This window comes from Macrobrachium nipponense, chromosome 41 (assembly GCF_015104395.2).
Source record: "Macrobrachium nipponense isolate FS-2020 chromosome 41, ASM1510439v2, whole genome shotgun sequence".
Lineage (NCBI taxonomy): Eukaryota > Metazoa > Arthropoda > Malacostraca > Decapoda > Palaemonidae > Macrobrachium > Macrobrachium nipponense.
This window is the reverse complement of record NC_061102.1, coordinates 13,402,724-13,427,014: the sequence shown is the minus strand read 5'-3', so window position 1 is coordinate 13,427,014 and position 24,291 is coordinate 13,402,724. Positions and strand designations below refer to the sequence as shown.

The following is a 24,291-nucleotide window of genomic DNA, read 5'->3' as shown; positions in this document are numbered from 1 at the left end:
TTGTAGTAGAAAGTTCAGCAGAAAAGATACACTCAGACAACAGATATATTTATGCAGAATTGATTAGTGCAGGTGAACAAGTATGGAAAGTAAATGTGGACTCAGTTGGCAACTTTGGAGATATCTTTTTTGGGGACCCGTCTTGGTTTGGATTTAATTAAAATATAATAATAAAAAAGTTTAATGTATGATGATTTTTGTTTATAAGAGGTTGTGAAAATAGCTACCATTATATTTAACTGAAACATGGCTGTCTTATTGTTCAGTACGTTTATGATCTCCTTCTAAATAGTAACTTGTGATGGTAATAAAGCTCTGCAAATAACTGAAATTTAACATCACTTTTTTTTAATGTTCCAGGTGTCCAGGAAATGCAAATTATCGATGCATTCCAGAGTGGCTCTTCTGTGATGGAAAGGATGATTGCCGTGATAATACAGATGAAGAATTAGATCACTGTCCAAAATGTCATGAAAATGGAGATTTCCAATGCAAGAACAGGCGTTGCATTCCAAAGTAAGGTTTTTTACAGGTTTTTAGGATTGTAAAAAATTTAAAATAGTTATTTTGAGAGGGAATAATACTTCCACAAACTGGTGCATATCACCTCAAAGTAATGTCACCGCTTCTCTTTAGATTCATAGCTTAAGCATCAATATTTTCAAATATCTTAAATTATTTTAGCACAATGTTATTTTGTTTTCACTATTATGTTAAAAAAACGTTGTCTGTAGTACAGGCAAACCCACTACCCCCTTTCTAGCAAACCACTATATAGGATATTTTAAAGCAGAAATTTTGCCATTCAGTAGCCTCAAAACATAATGTAGCTTAATAAACACATTGATGGTGTCATGTACATGTGTTCTCAGACAATAGCTAAGGAAATTCCATCGCATTGCTGAGACAAAATGTACAAGCGCCAACTATCACTTTCAAAACTGAATGGGAAAAAATTACAAATTTTCCTTTCTAGATACTTCAAGTTTAAGTGCTTATTTCATATATATGAGCATGTATGACTGAAATATCTAAAAAAGGCCAAACCATATACTGTGTACATCAACAGTAATGGGCCAAGAATGCTACCCTAAGGAACTGTAGAAATCACATTCCTTTAATCACTGTAGTGCCCATCCACAACTGCTCTTTGAAATATACAATGTGATATTTAGAGGGGCTTCATTTGAGAACTAATTTGGAATGTTTATATAAGCAGAAAAATTTTTATGATACAAATGCTTGTAATACTTAAGATGACAATTATCTTTTGTTTTTTCTGTAGACGCTGGCTGTGTGACTTTGAAAATGATTGTGGAGACAATTCTGATGAGGATGAAGAAATGTGCCATACTCAGTACAGGGAATGCTCTGAAAGTGAATTTAGATGTAATAACAACAAATGCATTCCTAGTCGGTGGAGATGTGATCATGATAATGATTGTGGTGATAAATCTGATGAAGAAAACTGCAGCCAGCACGAGTGCAGGGTAAGGTATATGTTGCTGTAATAGTGATGAAAAATATACAAGATATGTAAATGATAGACTGACTTTGAAGATGAGTTCAATTTTTTACTTTAGTTCAGAATTCTTTAAACATTTTAATTTCCATTCTTTTAATGGAAAAAACTGTCATGTACATATATTTTACTTGACTATATCCCATTAATTGCATATTGAAAATACAGTGGTACCTTGACCTACAAGTTTAATTCATTCCATGGCCAAGCTCTTAGCTCAATTTGCTCGCACATCAAATCAATTTTCCCCTTTGAAAATACCTAAAATGCCCTTAATCTGTTCCAACCCTCAAAATACCACCCCATATTTTGATATTGAATACAAATATAATAGAAAGAGTATGTAAAGATATAATAAGGTTTATATACCATGTACAGGTAGTGTTTAAGTTACAATAATTCACCTTACGATAATCCAATTTTACGATAGCCTATGGGAGCGAGAGAGACCAAATTACAATAGCCTAACTTTATCCCATCTTCTAGTTAAATAAGTTCAAAAACAGCAAAAAAGAAAAATGAAAGTATTGTTTTAACGCTTTACTTCTTGCGTAAATATGTACAGCCATGAACAACTGAACGAGAAACAACTTTTTACTGGGTACAACTGAATTGGATAACAACAATATCCGTTTGCCTTGTATTTCAACCATCGCACGACAGTAAACAATTACCGTAGTTAAGTTATAAATGACTTCCTGTAGACTAGGACCAAGATATTTTATGTAATAACTTCATTCATCATAGATCAAAGATCAACAAGGAAATATACTGTTAAATTTAAACCAAGTTGTAGCTGAAGCTTAGAAAACTGTTCAAGCTGCTAATGGCTATAGATAAATAACGTAAAGCTCATATTACGATGAAAGAAGTGAAAATAGTGAACAGGATCACGTAACTATTTGACTCAATAAACATGATGCCAAAGTAGTCTGTTAACGAAAAAAATAATTTAGTTCACAGTCACAACGTGGTGTATTCAAGTCATGTTTTGACTTAAAAACATGTATGACGAATAACAACCTTGTCACATAAGTCAAGTATCTAGATATTCGTTTATGCTAACTAGAGCGAAGAAAATTAACTCAGAATTGAGTTAAATATGGCGAAATAAACTCATATTTGCCATCAGCTGATTTCCAAACCAAAACATTCACCGCTATGTCAGTATTTTATATAATACAATAATATGAGAATACATACTATATTATTGAATACAGTGAAGTAATGTATAACTTTTTAAAAGATTCATGGAAAAAATGCATATTTACTTTTTCTTCTTTGCTTATCTTAATTTTCGTCACTACGCCATCTATGTAGCAGCGGCATCTCAAGCTGGTACCTCAATTTTTTGCTCGCGTAACAAAGCAAAAAATCGACCGAGTGACGACTCGTACCTCGGAAAACTCGTGTATGAATTTACTCGTAGGTCAAGGTACCACTATAGTTGCTTAAGTAAAATTGTATGATAATATTGATGATATATATTACAGGAAGGGCAGTTCCAGTGTGTATCAGGACACTGCATTCCAGAGCACTTCAAATGTGATGGAGCACGTAATTGCCATGATCTCAGTGATGAATCTGATTGTCCACCGAGATATCCTGGAGAACGATATTGTCCAGAAGAGAAGTTTGAGTGTGACAACCACTTGTGTGTTGACATGCGAGATTTGTGTGATGGCACTAGTGATTGTTATGATAATTCAGATGAACGTGAAAGTCTATGCAGTAAGTTTAGAATGTTTTTATTTTTATGATTAAAAATAATTTTTACTGGTAGTTTAGTGTTGAAGTTGTTGATCAAGTAAGCCACAAAATGGAGAATTAAAGTCAAAATAAAACCATTTTTCACAATTTCAGGTCAAAGATGCTGAGGTCTTGTTTTTCTTGTACATCTTTGCCAAAATATGCCTACATGTGTGTAGTAATTGCATTACAGTATAGAATTATATTCATTAATTAATCTGAGACTTAAAAGTACTACAAATTATTTATTTATTTTTTATTTTTTCATGGAACTCTCAGAGTAGTGCAAATTCGTACAATGATTTTATATAATTTCTTTGGTATTAGTTTAAATGAATGAACTTGTAATATGGTAAATTTAAGCACCTCAGTGGCATGGTCAGTATGGTCTTGGCCTGCCACCTCGGTGGCCGCAAGTTCGATTCTCGGGCATTCCATTGAGGGGTCAGAGATGTGTATTTCTGGTGAAAGAAGTTCACTCTCGACGTGGTCCAGAAGTCACGTAAAGCCGGTTCCGTGCAACGTAAAAACACCATACAAACAAAATATGGTAAATTTGTCTTTCTTAGAGAATCCAGATAGGGAATAAAAATTACGGATTTGTGAAATAAATTAGTTCAAATTGGAACTGTAAATGGCAGTCCCCAAGTTATGGCGGTCTCGGTTTATGGCGTTCCGTGCCTGTTTATTTCCATTATTATTAATATTCTGGTTTACAGAATTTCTTTGGGTTACAGTGTGCCTTCGGGAACAGACCCCTTCTGTAAACCAGGGACTGCCTGTAGTACAGTGAACCCCCCCCCCCCCCCCCCCCCAGTATTCGCAGGGAATGCATGACAGACCCCTGAAAAGCTAAAATCCGCCAATGCTTAAATCCCCTCTTAAAAGTGCTTACAACTGCCTATTGTAATAGTTTAAACAAGAAAAAAACTCCCAAAAATGCTTATGCCAGAATTTTTTTATTGTTTTATCACAAAACGTGCATTCAGTCATTAAATTGATATGAAAATACACTATTTAGTGAACATTTCTTAGTGAAAAATACAGCAAATAGGCGAATTTTCCACAAATAATGGGTAGATATGTTCCATAGAGAATCTGCAAATAGCTGAGTCCACGAATCTTCAGAACGTGAATAAGGGGGTTCACTGTATAGGAATACACTAAAATTTTTTTTAAGTGTTAGGTTATATGGTTTTCATCATTATTATTAATACAATTCTTTCTTTTCAAAGGTAACTACACTTGCAATACATTGAGGCGCTTCCAGTGCAATAACCATAAGTGTGTTCCATTATATCAAAAATGTGATGGTATTGACAATTGTGGTGATGGCTCTGATGAAAATAATATGACCATATGTTCACATCGACCAAGACCATGTATATTCAATGAATTCCGCTGCGCAAATGAAAACTGCATTGAAAAGAGTAAAGTTTGTGATCATGCTGATGACTGTGGGGATAACTCAGATGAACTAGGATGCCGTAAGTATTAGCAAAAATCTTTGATGATCTAAATTTAGGGTATGAATTGGCCAAAGCATTTGAAGTTACTCTTCACAATATTGAAATTATATTGGCTAAGTACTGCAATGAATTATGTATTTTGTATAAGTAACTTACTAAGTTATTACATAGCTATAGTTTCCACTAGTGTGGTAGCCTAATTTTAAAAAATCATGGTAGCACGTTTCGTTTTTGTGTTGGTGACTAGCCTCACCCACTCTTGGAAAACAATAGGAACACCAAAGCAGAAGAGCTCAATTCGTTTCTGCCAGCCTACAACTCAACCAACATCAGGTGCATGCAGTAGCTTATTTTGCATTTCATTTGTTTTCTGGTTGATTTTCTCCAGGAAATTGGTGAAATACTAATACATGTGCTTAGCCTTCAAGCTTAGATATGTGGGACTCCAGCTCTACCAGTATTTGTTATTGTAGCGAAGGATGAAGACTAGACTTATGAATTCTTCATATGATTTGCATACTATCTTTTCTAATTGTAGGGGGCTGGTGTGTAACAAAGAACAAACGTGTGATGAATGTAAGGACTGGGAAGTTGTTCCTCAAGTTTTCACTTGAGTCCTCGCCCCTCTCGCAAAATAGCTTCATCTTCTATGCATAAACATCTGTCTTTATTTAGATGACTGGCTTCTCTGATCCCCTTTTATGAAGTTTGCCGACTTATAGAAGACCCCTTTTCTCTCTCAAGAACTGGGAATACTCATCAACCTACAGAAGTCCCAGCTGACACTGACTCATGAGATTCTCTATTTAGGGATGAAGATCAACTCTTGGGAGTTTTCAGGTTTTTCATCCCCCAAGAAAATCAATTCCTGCCTCCAGACAGTCTGCAGTTTTCTCTATCTTCCATCTTGCTTGGCCAATTAATGGACTTCCACTTCCATTGAACAGTTTGTCAAAGCTGGGCAGACTCCCTCTGGGAATTCTACAATTCTTCCTTAAAGCCAGCTGGAACAGGAGAACTCCTTTGTGTTCCCCATCATACTAGAAATCTAGTTGGACCTGGGATGGTGGCCGTCTGAGGGAAGACAATGGAAGGAAAGTCTCTGCTTCCTTTGAGCCCTGACCTAAATGGTGAACCTAAATGGTGAACATGGAAGTTTCCAGGATGTGGTCCCGGGAACTTAAGAACCTTAACATCAACGTCAAGGAGTAGAAGGCTATTCCTTTAGGCCTCCAATCCTTCTCGAACATGACCTTCAACAAAACAGAGGTGGTCCTTTCAGACAATAACACTGCCCTTTCCTACATTCAGAAGCAAGGCGGGACTCATTCTTTTTCCCTCACAAGGTGACAAAAGGCCTTCTCTCTTTGGGTGAATCATAATTGAGTAAAGCTTGTCACTCAATTCATACATGGAAAATTGAATGTGTTGGCAGACAAACTGAGCCACTGCAAGCAGGTCCTTCCAAAGAGTGAACCTCAGACCGTCTGGTATGCATTGACCTTTAGAAGCTATGGGGAAGACCAACCCTGGCCCCTCTGGTATGGACAACAGATGCCATGCTTCAGAATTGACCTTGTCAAGGAACTGCTAAACAAATTCTAGTCACATCACAATGTGACGATAACTTGTAGCTACCTTCTGGCCTCTGAAAGTGGTTCCCAGACTTTCTGAGGTTGTTAGTAGACTTCAGAAAGCTCCTTCCACAAAAACCAAGGGTTATCCACTCTTGCCCTGACAGGCTTCAGACTGTCAGGAAACTTGTCAGAGCAAAAGAATTTTCAAGACTACCTGTTGAAGCTATTGAAAGCTACCAAGCCAAGTGGGCAGTAGTCAGCAGATGATGTAGCAGGCATAACATCTTGTCTTCTAAGACATCTGTGACTCACACTGCAGATATCACAATTTCTGAAAGTAAATTGTATTTTTCGTAACTATACAAACCTGAGGTCTGTTATACAAGGAATTAATTCCAGCTACATTGAAAGTAATTCCTCATGTAAAGGACTGAGGGTTTGTATATCGTGTAGGAACAATTTCTTCTCTATCTAAGGTACTCTAGGGCTTTGCATCCTCCACTATTAGAGGAATGTAGAGCCGTGCTGAGTTCTGTTTTTAAACATAGAGGTCTGGATCTGTCTTCAAACCAGAATCTTAATGACTTCATGAAGTCTGTCGACACGTCCAAACAGACAAAGGTTGACTCTGGCTCTTGGAATCTTGACATGGTACTGAAGTGGTTAACTGGGCCTTCTTTTGACCCCTCCGTTTCATGTCACTCAGGAATCTAACTCAAAAGACACTCTTCTTTGATGCCTTAACTGCTGCCAAGTGTGTGAGTGAACTTCAGGCCATCAATAAGAGGATAGGATTTTCTCAAGGAGACACAGTCTGCTCTTTAACTCTCAGTTTCCTGGCCCTGAAGAAGAAGAAAGGGTCCTTTGCCCCATTAGGGTTTTAAGTATTACCTGGACTCGGAAAGATCAGAGGACCATCCAGCAACCTCTGGTGTTCTATTAAGAATCCTTTCTGCCCCCTTTCTAAAAACATTGTCGTTCCTCTTAAGGGACCTGATTACTGAGGCACATTTTCGAATTTGAGAGGACATCTTGCTTTCTTTTAAGATGAAAGTCCATGATATCAGAGCGGTTGTTGCCTCATTCACTTTCATACAATATGTTTCATACAATATGTCCTTCTCTTCCATTTTGCAGTCTACTAATTGTAAGTGCAAGTCGATCTTCTCATCTCACTTTTTAAAATAAGTAGTCTTAAAAAATTGCAGTACCTTGGGGCCTTTATCAGTGGCTGGCATGGTACTTGGGGAAGAAAGCATAGGAAGCCTTGATGTAGGGTGTTGAGTCGTGGGGGAGCTTGGGGGTACTATGTCCTGGAGTGCCCACCAGTTCTTAGCGGATGGGTTGTGGTCTTTATTTCACTGTAGGTGACACCATTGTCTGGTGGTTTTATTCTGGTACTGCCATTGGACATATTCTTTGCAGCAAAGCTCCCAACTAAAGTAGAGGCACCTCATGGCTGTACTGCCTCGCCACTATAGGTTAAGAGGAGCTCCAACCATTGGCAATATTTACCTGCAGTAGCTTTCTTGCCAGGTAAGGAAACAACTAGCAATTTTTCTATTTCAAATTCATTACCATAATATTTTGAAGTAGAATATGTCCATGTATCCCACCCCCTGTCAATGTGGCATTCAGCTATGCAATTAATTGGTAAGTTACTAATATGAAAATTTTATTTTCATGATAAAATCAAGTTTCATGTGTACTCACCAAGTAATTATAGAATTGGAGCCCTCTCTCTACCCCTCTCATGGACATAAGGGCACAAACGAGTTGAGCTCTTCGGCTTTTGTTGTTCATATTGTTCCTCGATAGTGGGTGGGGTGAGTCACCTACACAAAATAATAGAAACACTACCACAATTTTTTAAATTAGGCTGCTGTGCAAGTGGAAACTATAGCTATGTAATTACTTGGTAAGTATATATGAAAATATTTATATACACCATGATGTATTTATTGTATACTGTATGTTAAATATTGGGAGTTTTCTGCCTCTAGATTCTAATCTTGTGCACCTTAATTACAGATGGATCTTCAAATTGTTCAGCTAGTGGCTGTGAACAGACCTGCACGGAGCTTGATGGTGGCGGTTTTGTTTGTCATTGTTTCAGAGGATTCAGAATATCACCAGATAATTCCAAACAATGTCTTGACATTGACGAATGTGCAGAATTCACTCATAATTGCTCCCACTTATGCACAAACTTGAATGGAACCTATGCTTGTTCATGCCGTGAAGGTTTCACTCAAGAGATTAATGGCGTCTGTAGATTGACTGAAGGAGCTATTACTTTGGTGTACTCTGATAGTCCTCAAATTAGAGCTTTCAATTTGACATCCAATAGGGCATTGAGTGTTGTAAAGGGAGATAGCATTGAATCACTGGATTATGAACCCAGGTCAGGGATTGTGTACTGGACAGATGCATATGGGAAAACTATAGAAAGGTCATATCTGCCTGGATCACCAGAGAGAGCAAATGTAACAAGAGGTTATGCTCAAAACTTAGAAATTAAAAGTAGAGCAAAACCAACTGGTATTGCAGTTGATTGGGCTGGCATGAACCTCTACTGGACTGAAACAGATCGCACTGGAAATAAACCACGTGGTGCTGTATTGGTTGCTACCATTGATGGGCGATATCGTCACACAGTCATTGCAACTGGATTAGAGGATCCTACATCTGTTGTTGTTGATCCAGATCATGGCATAATGTTCTGGACAGATATTGGGTCAATTCCTAAAATAGAAACTTCATGGATGGATGGGAGCAAAAGAAGAATATTAGTCTCGGATACTATCAGCCAACCAACAGGCTTAACTATAGATTATGCTATGGAACATGCTATATACTGGATTGATGCAAAACTGAACAAGATTGAAATGATGAGGGAAGATGGTTCCAAGCGAACGCTAGTAGCATCTGGTAGCCAGCTAAAACATCCCCTATCTCTTGATGTCTTTGAATCTAGTTTGTACTGGGTAACACGAGACTCGGGTGAAATCTACAAAATGGATAAATTTGGACGTGGAGTTCCTGTCAAACTTCCCGGAGAGTTTTTGAATCCTTCAGGCATTAAAGGTATGCAAAATTGATTAAACTGCATATTAACCAAGAATTTTTTACCCGGCATTTCAATATCAATTTTTTTTCTTTGATTTTACATTGTAAAAACCATTTTTACCATTGAAAGCTATTCTATTTTGAAAAGAATAATAATTTCCAGAACTTTTATTGTAAATATATAAATCGAGAATAACTTTGTTTTGTATATGTTAATGATATATATTTTTTTTTTATAGTTTTTGCAGACAAACGCTACAATACATCGACAACAAGCAAATGCCAGCGCGATACTCCTTGTAGCCACTTATGTCTCATAGTTCCAGGAGGCCATAAGTGTGCTTGTCCAGACAACAAAGGATTTAAAGATACTTATCCTGCTTGCGGTGCTCGTAAGTATATGGATTTAAAAAAATATTATGTAGCAATACAAATATTCTTCAGGAACAATCAAAAAGCAATTTATTTAGTAAGCTTCATTATTTACAAAAATAAGAAACAACATGGTGTAACATTAATAGATTAAGTATTGGATGGTTGTGTTTATCATTCAAAAAGAAAACAAAAATGCCAGAAGTAGCAGTACTAATCTGTCTTTGAATTAGTCACATTTGTTTGATAAATGAGTATTTGCATAGCATTCAAGATCTACGTAGTCCCAGAATGCAGAATAAAATTTACAATTATACATTGTACATCATTACACTACTTTTAATAAACAATGCATATCAGGTTTAAGAAAGAAATAATTTCAGAATCCGCAACATATTAAGTTTATCCAGGCATTAACTTTGCAGGGAATAGTTTATCCAACCATTAAAACTTTGCAGGGAATAGTGTCCTTTTAAACCTTAAAATATTAGTTTTAATCAAACCCTTCAAAGCAACCCTGTAGGAGCTAAGAATGTTGACTCTGGGACCTTGTTAAATTATTTATTCATAACAGTTGCAGATGAAATTGACTTGGGTAGTAAAAAATTAAAAACTGAAAATGTGCAAAGAAAGAGAAATTGAACAAATTAAAGGAAATTATGTAGAATTTAAGCCAAAGGCCAAGCACTGACACCAATGAGGTCATTCAGCATTGAATTCTTGATTAGTTGCATCATTGTCACAAACTGACTACAAAACATTGTATGGACTACTAAAAGTGGTAATATCACAGCTTAAGATGTGGAAGCTCAAAGGTCTTAGATGTAGATTTCTGGTCCTCATCTATCAAGGCAGCAACAGAGACAGAGAAGGGTATCCAACCCTAAGGATATTGCAGACTTAGCTGAGGATCTCTGTGAAGGATGTGTCATCCTGGAGTAGGCCCAAATTCTCCACAGGTTCCATATCCAAATTATCCCGTAAAACAATGCTGTCTTTGGATTAGTCATATCTAACTCTTAGGAAATGTATGCCTGGCATTCCTCAAACCCTAAGTACAAAGGGTTCCAATGGAGGAGACTGAAGAAGCCACATTCATCATTGATGGATGGGTTAGCATTACTGATCAAGCCCAAGTAGAAAGCCAGTTAGATGTATGAGGAATGTCACTGGAGGAAACAATAAGATGAGAGCAAACTCTTATCCAGAATGACACAGTATGAGGAAGAATAATACAATGTCACCTGACAGTGCAAGTCAAGATAATGCTAGAATCACAACAAGAAGACTTGATAATTGTGTATAGCTGAATATGGCAAATAATCTTTTAACCCAAGAGTTCAATGTGTATCCCAACAATTTATTGTGTATTAAGTTAAAATAGCTTAGTTTTATTACAAGTAAAATACAACCAAATGTGGTTTCTTTTTCTTTCAGCCCATGAGCCCATCAAGCCTAAACCCCTTGGATGTGGATGCTTAAATGAGGGAGTCTGCACCCTCAACAGTTCAAATGTTCTTCGATGTGAATGCCTGGACAACTTCTCTGGAGAATTATGTGAAAACTTTGTTGCTCGTAGACACATATCTCCCCCACAATGGTCTGGAGCAACTGTAATTGTTCCTATTGTACTAATTATCTTGGTTTTAGCAGCTCTCGTTGCTCTGTACGTCTTCTTTAATCGCCGGCATATGTAAGTACACAATTTTTCTTAGGTGCAATATATATAATTGAATGAGATTTCATTATATGAAACCAGATCAACTGAAAACTTCAATTAAAATTTATTTTACAGAACTCTAAAAGGAAGAGGGCTACCAGGTTCAAGTGTGGTATTTAGACAAGGAACTAATGTTGAAATTGGACCCCCATCATTTATGGCGTCACATGATGGTGCAAATGGAGTGAGTAATTTTCTCTTTTTTTTTTTTTAAGTAAGTATTAATTTTTTTTTATGTAAAATAATTAAAGTGCTACAGTGTATAATTGCTTGGCTTAATGTTTAATTTTTGCTAAAATAGTTTTTCATCTTTGTTTGAATAGTCTATTGTTTTAACAGTATATATTGTTTAATGCAATCTGTAGCTATCATAGAGTGCTGTTTAGTCAAAAGCAAATTTTCATCGTCACTTACGTAGTTTCAGACCTTTAATCAGTGGGGTAACTAGCGTTAGTGGCGCCCAGGGCAGACTCTGAAAGTACTGCCCCATTCCTTTGCTGAAAAGTACTAAAGTGGTGAAAATTAAATGCACACTTTAAGTCTTGACATCTCAATCATTTATTTCGTAAAGCTAAAACCAAAACAACACAGCAAATTTACAACGGAACCTACGAGCTTTGTTAGAAGCAAATAAGTCTAACAGTAGAGTCAATAAATCGCTGTTCAGTGTTCTGATTAGGGAGTTTTGCAGCAAAAGGAGATTGGTCACTATCCATAATGCAATAATAGTAAATTATCATAAGTCTACAGATGTCATTTTATCCACCCACTTCCATTGGTATTACATACCTTTCCTGTCATTGGTTTAATGGATGAAGATGGTGTTTCATGCATTTCCTGTCATTGGTGGTATTATGGCTGACCTATATCTCTCTTCTTGCCACAGTTTAGGTCTGTGGGGAAAGCAAGTGCCTTCTCTTGGTTTGGTAATGGTAACATATGTTAACAAGCATCAGACATTTAGTGTAGGTGTTATGGGTGCAGCATTGGCTAACATTCAAGAACTAAGTATTTGGAAATTACCACTCCATACACAGGAGCCTTTGTGTTTAGCTTTGACAACATCCTTGTGGCATCTGAAACCCTGTAGGAAAATGGACATAACAAACAAGAGGATTCTGGAAATTCAGAGTAGATGATTCCTTTGTTACATCCTGCACCAGTCTTGAGGTTCTGCTTAATAACAACAATAGCAGACAAAATCTTCATACTATTACATGTATAGTTGCTCCTTCAATACATTTGCAGGTAATAGTATGGGAGTGAGTGGTCACTTATTGATAACAGAGAAGATAGTTGTAGCTTATTTAATCATTTAAAGCTGCATCTTATATGGGACTGGATTTTTGTAATTATTGACATTAACTGCAGTTTCCTTACTCTTTTAAATATGTAATTTGAGTTATTTCCTCTTAATGACTTGGAAAGAGAAGTTCTCTCGGGTTGAGGTTGCTTTATCTTAATCTTGAGAAATGAGCACAGAGGTAGAGATGTTCATCAATGCCTAGCCAAAGACCTTTCCATTATTATATGATGCAGGCATTTGGCAAGACAGTTGTACATTTTTTAGCTAATTTTTAGGTAGGTGGCTCAAAGGGGGCCACCTCTTCATGCCCTAACACTCATCCTTCCACTGGGAGAGACAAGGGGAAGTTCAATATGCCATATAGTTAGTCTAGCACTTCTTCCATTCACCCTTCCTCATGGCAGGAAAACAGAGCACCCCCTTTTCATCCCTTCATGCAGTTGCAGGTGCACACCAGGGTAGTTCTGGGTATCAACCACCCCTCCCCCCTCCTTGTATTAGGCCTGTAGACCAGGTGTTTGTTGCAACTCATGGTATCACTTCCCCCTTGCCAATGAGAAGTTGCAAAGGAAGGGTAGGCACAACCTTGTTATCTATGGTTGAATGTCTTCAGATTATGCACATATGAAGAACAGACAAAGTTCTTTTACATGCTCACCTTTAAAGGAGAACCCGCACCCGCTTCTTGCTTGGCATGTATGAGCTCTCTTGGGCATGTGCAATCCACTCTCACTCAAAGGAGAATTCTTCCACCTCGTGTGGATGGTTTGCAGTGCAGGCTTGATGCACATGAGAGAAGTGGTGCAACTTCTCACTCTTCCTCATGTCTTCTTAATCAATTACAACCAAGTATAGGAGCAGGGAGGATGCAGGATTAAGGTCTGAGATTGAACCTGCTGGATCTCACCTGCCTTCTCTGAGGAGAGGCTCCTCTGGTACTAGATGGGATCAAGAGTGAGAGAGGGCAAGAAAGTCTAGTATAACTCCTTTGAGGGCCCCTCTCCTCTCAAACCCCTATAGGCTGTGTTTGAACAGCCTTTCAGAGGTTATTTCACTCATTTAATAAGATCCATAATCTTGAGGAGGTAACTTCAGCTTCCTATCTGCCCATGGTCTTGGTGTTTCAGGGGAGTTGGAGTCCATAGCGATGGCTTGTCTGCAGGCTGTCTCTTAGCAAGATCTGTGGAGGAACACCTTGACAAACTAGTACTGTGACTAACTTGTCAGACAAGACAGCCACATACAGGAGGTTGCAGGTGTTTGGAGGTAGGTGTATTACCCACATGATACACCTGGTCACCAACTAATGGGTAGACCTGGTTCTACACTGGAGGTTAATATCTTGTTTTCTAGGTAATTGTCCTACAAGAGTAGCCTCTCGCTGAAGAACACTTTGATGTTTGAGCTCAACTCTAATCTTTCCTCCAGGGAAGGTCGGAGTTGAGCTTAGTAGAGAGGATTCCCAAGACTTATCTTCAACTGTGCAGTTTCCTTCAAACCTTAATCATAGGCAATGGCACCCATTGCCATGCCTTCAGGCTTGGCAAAGTCCTCCATGTTTGGTGTGTGATGAGAAGCCCAGTCTTTGCCTCTTACAAGAAAGGCAGGGAGTCTTCTGGGCCCCTTTTATCCCCCTTTCCTCAGGTCTGTCCCACAAGTAGGGAGCTGCTTGTCAGACCACTGGTCAAGGTGACAGCAATGATTCCTTAGGTATGAATACAGGATCCTCTTCAAGGGCATTCAGCCACTCCTTTCCCACTGTTATTTTTCCTTCTTACTCTCCAGATTAGTGGAAATCAAGAGGCTTGTTGGCAAAAATGGAAGAGTTGGCTGAGATAGGTACAGTGTAAGTCTTGAATCACTGGTCACCAGGGTTTTAACAGTTGCTTCATAGAGAAGGCAAAAGGGGATTGGAGATGGTTAATCAACCTCTTAGGTTTGAATGAGTATGTTAGACAGATTTGTTCCAAGTGGTAGATTCCACCAGGTGACTTCATGCTTTGTGATGATAGACCTACAGGATGTATACTTTCAAGTAGCCATTCATCAGGACTATTGGAAGTCTCTGTTTTGTCTGCAAAGATATAGGACTATTGGAAGTCTCTGTTTTGTCTGCAAAGGTATAGTCTTCCAGTTCAATCAGGGTTGTGTTTCAGACTGTGGAAGTCTCCTCTGATCTCATTCTGTAGCAGCAGGTAAAGTATCTGGGTTATGCTATCAGACTTGGTAGTGACAAGAGCCTCCTCAGCGGGCACTCATCTGAGCAATACCTTTGGTCACTACATTGGCAATTTAAGCCAACACCAGTTCACACTCCAAAATCCCCATTATCAATTCAAAAATATGAGTCTGGAAGAACCTCTTGGGATGGCTAGACAGGAGAAACATCTTGAAAGGGAGTTCCATTGAGCTCCCCTACTCTGGTGAGGTAAAAGCTATCACTCTGCTGCGTTATCTTAGGTGTTCACACTGAGGGTGTTAGGTACATGCTTATGAGAAACTTGAAGCAGTCTTGTCCTCTTGGGAGCTTCAGCCCATGGTGGGGATGTGTAAATTGTGTTACGGAGCTTTACGAGGCCAAACTTCTGTCAAGAAATAAGTAAAAGCTGGAACATTGTTGTATAAAAGGTTTCATACAATTACTTTTCCATTAACATGTTCAAACAGTTTGTGTAATCCATACTTAAATATTTCACTGCTAGAAATTCCAGGTTGTAGGCCATTCATACAAGCATGATAAAATATGTAACTGGAAAGGTATTGGCCTTTACAAAATTATTTATTTAGTTTACAAGCCTAAATGTAAATTCTATAAATATTTAATAATAAGAAACTGTAATTCTTGATCAGTTCACTAAAACACAGTGCTGTTAAAATTTAATTTTTAATACCCAGAAGGAGAAAACTATAATGGATTTTAATTTAAACTGAAATGTTTTCACAGGTACCTCTTGACGGAGATGTTAACCTTGGAGAAATTGCGGGGAAGAATCATAACTTCAGTAATCCCATGTATGATGCTGTTGGGTCCATGGAAGGTGGTTCTGTGGAACAAGCAGGGTCAAAAGGGTTATATGAAGTGCCCTTAGATACGAGCAAAAGTAAAGTCCTGAACTTGGAGGGGCAGGAAGCAAGTAATGGTACACCACTAACAGCTGCCCCAGCTTTAGCTGTGCTTTCTCCTTCGGCAATGATGCAGAAGGCTTCACCAAATATTCAGCTTCGCAAAAAAGAACTTAGTCCTTCCAGCAATGACACTGGTAAAGATACGCAAAAGTTAGTGGTGGAGGATGATAATTCTGAATGCTAAAACTGTATAAAAAGTATATATATAAATATAGATATATATAAAAGACATATATGGCAACTTACCCAGAATGGTTTTACATTTGCCACAACCTTATGCCTAGGGATGCCGTCCCAAATTAAACCAGATGAATATTATATTTCAGAAACTATAGATTTGACTGCCGTATTATATTTTTGAGAACTTGAGTGTTGAAAAGCACTTTTTAAGAAAATACTAATAAATCCTTATATATTGTTTCATACAATGAGGTACCATAAATAATTTCTGGTGCTTGGTGTGTTGAAAGTGATATGTGGAAACTGAAATATGTGATGCACTGTACATCTTTTATTTCATTCAAATGAACGAACATTGAGAGAACATAGCTCATGGAAAATATGGTACTATACTGTTTTCACATATACAATGTATTTTTTACTATTAAATACATTGAAGAGAAATTGTAAATTAGTCTATTTTTACACAAACATATAGACTGTGTATCATCATAGTATCCTCAAATTTTTAGAAACTACTTTTAGGACCCTAAACCTGAAATACTGCCTTTTTCTGTAGTGTTATTTCTTATGTATATTTTTTATTTCCTTGTTTTAGAGGCATTGACTGGAAATAGGTTTATAACAAGAGGCCAATTTGTTTAGTTTGTAATAAAACAGAGCCGTCCATGTTAAATATGAATTTGACATTCCATGTGATTAGAAGTATTTTTGATGTACTTATTTGAGAATATTATTATATGTACAACTTTTGTTAATGAATAGTGATAGACTTAATATCATTATGTGGTTACCTGACACTTTTTTTCCTTGTAGTAGAGGTTAAGAAGTGACTTTTATTTTCAAATATTTAGGTACCCACCTGTTTTATGCCCTACTGTCATCAATAGGGCTTTAGTTGTAAATGCTGAACAGGCACCACTGCTTTTACCAATGGACTCCTTTATTCCTGTAAATAATGGTATGTATATATTATGTGAAGACATATTTGATTTAGCTTTGAATGCAAGAGTGAAGTTGTATACAGTATCGTGTAAATTAAAGTGTGTTTTTCACCATCATTTACATGATTGTTGTCAATATTTGACATTCACAGATGTACTGCATAATGTTACATGGTCCTATCTTGTTATTTTACTGATGTGGTTGTATTATGTTGATTTGTTTCCATTGTTATAGGCAGTGCAATAATGAATAATGTTTTATATAAAAGTTTTAATAGTATGTCTCTTCTTACTTATCCCTTGAATCGTGCTTTTATTCTCTGTTAAAACTATAGAACTCAAAGCATTTTTCTTGAAGTGAAACCCAAACAAGGTTATAGAAGACACTAATGTTTCCCCCCGCACAAGGTCAACTCCACGGGTAAAATGGCAGCAGTGTATGTATATTGCTTACGAAAGGAGGTTGTAGGACAAACCATCACAATGAAATGAAAGGTTTGGATCATGAAATAAAAGCTATGAAAAAACGATTGTGTGTCAATAAAATAAACAAAATCTCCTTTGAATTCCTCTGATTGACACCTCAAATAGCTATTACTCAAGAGAGGAAAATAACACCTTAGAAATGTTGACCTACAGAGGCACAATTGTCAGAGGTTTTCACCACAAGGTCAAATATTATAAGCACCCAACAGAAAAAGGTGCCCAAGTAGAGTATCCAGGTTTGATATAGCAAAACTTCTTGAAGATAGTATCAAGAGGCCTATGCAACTGAATGTATATATAAGAAAAGAAGCAGTCAGTCATTGAAGACTGGTTTAACTTAAGAATGTATATCAAAATGTTTAAAAGATGTACCAAGATTTGGGGTAACAAGACTAAACAAATACTGGATGAGAACTGGGATACATTAAAGAATATACGAATGGTAAATGTAGAAAAATTCCAAATAGGATGAGGTAAAGAACACAAAAAACACGAGGGGAGATATTGTATTTTGACAAACAGCTACAATGTTGACAAAGTCATGTATTCATGGAGTGGTATTGGTTTCTGGGTAACCCACTGAATTAATAATGAATCATCCAAGGGTGAAAAGAAAATGTCTCATAACAAGGGTTGGGCAAATAAAATCACAACAAAGATAATATGTACTGGGCAAAACATTTGTCAGATTATGAATAAATGATAGGAGAAGGATAATTTAAATGAAAATCCAAAAGCTGCAGATTTCAATAGGAGTAAAGAATTAATTCAGAGTTTGAAAGGGAATTGAGGAAACTTGGGAGATGGAAAACACGAAGTTATGATGAAATCACAGCAGACTTTAGCTGAAACTATAATTTACCCTGTAATAACTAGACTATTGCAGAAAACAGAATGAGGATTGGGAATTTCAGAATGCTTAATCTCAACAGCCTGGAGAAAGAAATTATAAAAAGCTTAGAGATTAATAAAGGTAAGTTTCATAGATCAACCAGTATTGTGGAAGTTTTTGCATCACTAAGGCATCCCAGTAAATATTTAAAGACTTTTCAAGTTATCAGTGAAGAAAGATGGGACTAGCAAAGGTTGAAGGGGTTTCAAGTGAATTTGTAATAAACAGAGGGGATGTTACAATGGAATGGTTTTCTATCTTTGCTGTTTGACCATCTCACAAGGTCTAATTGAAGTAATGATAAGAACTTGACAAACTTGGTATTAACAGATGATACTGTTTTAATCAGCAAAACACCACAATATTTATGCTTGCTTAATACTTTATTTGGATACTGCTTTGGTAGTTCTCAACAAATTCAGCACTGTATCACAAACCTCATGTACTCAAATGGACAACCACGGAGAATAACCTTAGTAAAGAATGACAAGAACAAGGGAAATACGTATAGCAAGTAATTACAGGCCTATCACCTGTCTTCCAATAAAGAGGAAGTTACTAACTGGTATCATCAGTGTAAGGCTATACAACTACCAAGAGGATACATACACAATCCCCACCTATAGAAAGGCTGCAGAAGTGTACTGTGTGGGCACAAAAGACTCAGGAAATATTACAAGATTATAAAACAAATGAGAAAAAGGAATACATGAAACTTAGAGTATGAATCCCCCCCAAAAATTCTTCACTTTGCAACCTGATTGGTTGAATACATGTTCATTGGTCTGTCACCCCGCAACCCCCACATTTCCCTCACTTAGGTGTCAGTGTCTGAACCAAAAGTTCCCCTATAACATGACACATGCTCGGTAGCATTCGACATAGTACCGGTAGGGTAAATGACCAAACGGCGACATAGCAGCCAACTCTCTCAGAACGCAGCCGCTTCCCGAAAACGTGCGTGAATTATGCCATTATTTCATAATTTAGGAGAAAACTCTTAGTTCAAGAGGAACGAAGAGGTCTCGGTGTGCTGCCAGGATGGGCCACAACTCTTGACTGATGCTCATGGCAACGAATTCAAGTACTTTTTCGGGAAGGTGGCAGCATTCCGGGATCGGTGGCCGTTATGTCACCATTCGGTCATTTACCCTAGTAGTAGAAGCTGGATTTTGCCTGTGAAACAGCTACGTTCACAGTTTATTTGCCGCCTAGTTTTGCTTGTATTCCACATTCCAAATGTCATATATATAACAGGAAATACCACAATAACATGCGAAAACCTCCTAAGTGATTTACTGCACCTATAACCCCGCTTTCCCAACAGTCCCCCTTACCGTAGGATAGAGTTCTGGGGCAATACTAATTCTCCCCATGGTCTACCCCTCCCAAAACCCGGCATTCCCAATGGGTCCCCCCTTACCGTAGGATAGAGTTCTAAGGTAAATTACATGTTAATTACAATAGACTGCCAAAAACCTACGGAAAAATGTTACTACCTAATAAGCGACCAAAATACTAAAGGAAATGGCAATTTCCCAACGCACCACTCCTATTGCTTAGATTAACCAATCAATTTGTTAATCATAACTAAAGAAGAAATAAGAAACTTCTGGAGTTCAGGGAAATTAGCATTGACACCAACCATTAATCAAGAGAATTACATCGCATTGCGGAAGTAAATTACATGGGTAAACTACCTATTAGCCTGTCTATTTTGCTTTTAATGAATAGCCTAAAAAGACACTGACAAGGTTTGGGGCAATAACTCTGCAATGACTGCATGGAACATTCCAGCGAATATGGCAGCCACTAGGGATTGGGGCCGTCAGATGTATTTCGACTTGTTTAGTATACTAGATTCGCACCCATAGATATAAAAGCCTAGATGCCGCATCGGCCGGCCGGACATACGTCATCAAGTCCGCCATCTTGGCGCGGTAATTCAAACAATGCAGCAGGCTGCAGTATATGACGTTTTATCGCCACTATTCGCTTAATATTGCACGGATTTTCTTGTCTGATGGTTCGTTGCAAAGCTTACATAATTCCTTACAAGGATCTAAGTAGAGGAAAAGACCCCATATAGACTCCACTTTTCTAGCCCCGCCCCCCGCCCCCCAACCCTCCCAAGGGGCGTGGCTACCCCCCCTCCCCCTCCTGATAGGCTCATGTACGTACGTGAGGCCTAAAAAGGGCGGGGCAACCCCCAAAAGGGTGTGTGTGTGTGTGTGTGTGCGCTGATTCATCATCAGATAACATTGACTCTGATATGGTTATTGGGGGAGATATCACATGTGGATGAAGTCAGTCGCCAAATATCCTTTTATCATGATACTCTGGATATCTAAGCAACTGTCTATATATATATAAAACAAAATGTAACGGCTGAGAGAGAGGGAGAGGGAGGGAGGGAGGGAGAGAGAGAGAGAGAGAGAGAGAGAGAGTATATTCGCAATGTGCATATATAAATTTAGAGATTTTATAGGAGGAGGAGGAGGTAAAGGTCCCGGTTACTTTGAAAACAATTAAAGGGGACATCAGTCGCAAAAAACAGTGAACTGAGTCTATTTGGGGTCGGGGTGGGGTCAAGTTTTATTCCTGTAGAGTTACGTGACATCACAGGGGTAGAAAAGTGGAGTCAATTTGGGGGTGGGGGTTGAAATGTTGGTTTTTATTCCCGGAGAGTTACGTGACATCACAGGGGGTAGGAAAGGTGGAGTCAATTTGGGGTCAGGGGTTGAAAGAATGGTTTTATTCCCAGAGAGTTATGTGACGTCACAGGGGTAGAATAGTGGAGTCAATTTGGGGTGAGGGGTTCAAATGTTGGTTTTTATTCCCGTAGAGTTACGTGACGTCACAGGGGGTAGGAAAGGTGGAGTCAATTTGGGGTCAGGGGTTGAAAGAATGGTTTTATTCCCAGAGAGTTACGTGACGTCACAGGGGGTAGGAAAGGTGGAGTCAATTTGGGGTGAGGGCTTGAAATGTTGGTTTTTATTCCCATAGAGTTACGTGACGTCACAGGGGGTAGGAAAGGTGGAGTCAATTTGGGGTCAGGGGTTGAAAGAATGGTTTTATTCCCTTAGAGTTACATGACGTCACAGGGGGTAGGAAAGGTGGAGTCGATTTGGGGTTAGGGGAGGCCACGCCCCCCTAATATGAGCTCATGTACGTACATGAACTTGTTACGTACATGAGCTTGTTAGACAAATGGAGTCAATTATGAGCTCATGTACGTACATGAACGTTTCCTACAAATGGAGTCAATATGAGCTCATGTACGTACATGAGCTTATAATACAAATGGAGTCAATTTGGGGTCAGGGGTGGCCACGCCCCCCAGAATAGTGGAGGGTTGAAAGGATGGTTTTATTCCTTTATAGTTATGTGACGTCACAGGGGTAGAAAAGTGGAGTCGATTTGGGGTTAGGGGAGGCCACGCCCCCCTAATATGAGCTCATGTACGTACATGAGCTTGTAAGACAAATGGAGTCAATTATGAGCTCATGTACGTACATGAACTTATCATACATATGGAGTCAATTATGAGCTCATGTACGTACATGAGCTTATAATACAAATGGAGTCAATTTGGGGTCAGGGGTGGCCACGCCCCCCAGAATAGTGGAGTCTATATGGGGTCGGGGTGGCCACGCCCCTTTTGGGGGTTGCCCCGCCCCTTTTTAGGCCTCACGTACGTACATGAGCCTATCAGGAGGGGGGAAGGGGGGTAGCCACGCCCCTTGGGGGTGGGGGGCGGGGCTAGAAAAGTGGAGTCTATATGGGGTCTTTTCCTCTACTCTAGACCTAATTTTATATGGTGAAATAATTATATAGAACTTAAATTTTTCACCAAACTACCTTTAATTTGCTCAGACTAGGATATATCATTATGGCAAGCATTAACAGTTCAATATAGCTCATCTCTAGACCTGTGTTGTCAAGGACCCAAATTATTATACCTTATTTGGGATAAGGGCCTGGGCCATCTCTATACTTCTACCCTTCCAGAAGGGGACCCATCTATAGACCAAAATTGCCAAAATGAGCCAATCCTGACGAGCAACCCTGTATACCCGGTCATAGTAAACCGCCCCCCCCGAGCCTTTCAGCCTAGGCCACAATCATAAGGCCAGTCTAATTTTTTTTTTTTTTCAGCTAACTGTTCATTGGTTTGGTCACACATGTATAAATTTAAAGCTATGGGTGGCCTTTTGGGTCATTAAGCCTATACTTTGAAGTAACAACTCTCAAAATGTATTGCACAATGATTTATTTTCATGATATTTGTTCTTACATTGAATGTATATGTAACATTTATTGTACATCTGTGCATTTATTTATAAATATTCCCAGCAGTTTAAACAAGTTTTTTTTCATTGCTGTTTCCAACAATTTAATATTACATTGTAATGATAATCTATATGCATTGATATGAAATTAGCAGGCTATATCAAAACATCAACAAAAACTCATTATGTGCCTTGCTTGGCCATTTAGTTCTTATTACAAGGACCAGATTAACACTTTAATATTACATAGCTATAATGCAGTGAAAGAAATCTAGAAACATCAAATTAGTGTCCAACATACACGATTTACCCTACTGACCTAATGGCCCTTAAACAATATTGTTTTAACCATTTTTTTCGTAGGCTGTCTTATCACAGCATTTCAAATTATTGTTTATAGCAATAGTTATGGGTAAATATTAACATTTGTGTACAACTAACCCCCTTCCCCCTACCTGCTAAAACAAAGTCCTTGTAAGTTAACTTTCAAACATAAGGAACAACTTTATTTTATTAGATCCTTGTAGGGAATTATGTAAGCTTTGTAACGAGCCATCAGACAAGAAAATCCGTGCAACATTAAGCGAATAGTGGCAAAAAAAACGTCATATACTGCAGCCTGCTGCATTGTTTGAATTACCGCGCCAAGATGGCGGGCCTGATGACGTGCGCCAGCCTATTCAGCTAGCGGCATCTGGGCTTTTATATCTGTGTTCGCACCAACCGTGCATTTGACGTCTAGGGCAGTCCCTTACGACACTCCTGATTTGCTATTGATAAGCCAATCACAGGGCTGGAAATTCTCAGTCTCTCAAGAGTGTTCACATAAGAAGAATGTACCTATGTCCCATCTCTCTAGAGGGATAAGTCTTAAAGTATCTCTCAGGAGAGGTGAAACATACAGTTTACCTGCTGTCTATATTTAGGACGAAGCTTATCATATAAACAACACACGTTACCGTTCCAGTCGTTCCTCAAGATATCAAAATATCCTTTTAGTGTTTAAAGCTTTCATTATATATCATCATAGACCCTTTACAGTCCAACCCCAACCCCCCATTTTACAAACTATGACTGTCAGATTATTGTAAATTCTCGATTCAGTCTTTAAGAATTTACAATAATCTGAGTTATAATTAGTAAAATCGGACGGCGAATGGACTGTAAAAGGTCTATGATGATATATAATGAAAGCTTTAATACACTAAGCTAAGAGCATTGGAGATCTGTTGATATCTTGAGAGACAACTGGAACTGTAACATATGCTGTTTATATGAATATGCTTCTTCCTAAAAATAGACAGCGGATAAACACATTTCCTCATTCGTCGCACAAATGTTTTAAAGAGAGATAGTGTGGTCCTGAATGGATTACATTGTAGTTTTCAGAACAGAATTTCACCGGTAGTGTATTAATTTTCTTATGCGGTTCCTACCGTAGGCTGCTATATTTTACTAAATATATATAGGCGTACGAATCGATTTACTTATATAATTATGAACTTTATACAGCTATACTAGATATAAACAAACCCAGAGAGAGGAAGGTGTAATGAATAATACTCTACAACACTTTCAGTAACCTTA

At 38.1% G+C, this 24,291-nt stretch overlaps 1 protein-coding gene across 1 annotated transcript in view; it reads left to right on the top strand.

Annotated features, from left to right (window-relative positions):
- Positions 1-17,314, top strand: part of LOC135212523 (low-density lipoprotein receptor-related protein 2-like) — a 569,062-nt gene extending 551,748 nt beyond the window's left edge. Inside the window, exons 48-56 of the mRNA XM_064246044.1 lie at positions 361-516; positions 1,286-1,490; positions 3,016-3,253; positions 4,507-4,758; positions 8,349-9,404; positions 9,626-9,778; positions 11,196-11,451; positions 11,554-11,662; positions 15,729-17,314. Of these exons, the coding sequence (XP_064102114.1) occupies positions 361-516; positions 1,286-1,490; positions 3,016-3,253; positions 4,507-4,758; positions 8,349-9,404; positions 9,626-9,778; positions 11,196-11,451; positions 11,554-11,662; positions 15,729-16,094 (2,791 nt within the window). The 3' untranslated portion in view covers positions 16,095-17,314. The remainder of the gene's footprint in view (positions 1-360; positions 517-1,285; positions 1,491-3,015; positions 3,254-4,506; positions 4,759-8,348; positions 9,405-9,625; positions 9,779-11,195; positions 11,452-11,553; positions 11,663-15,728) is intronic.
- Positions 17,315-24,291: the final 6,977 nt, after the last annotated feature.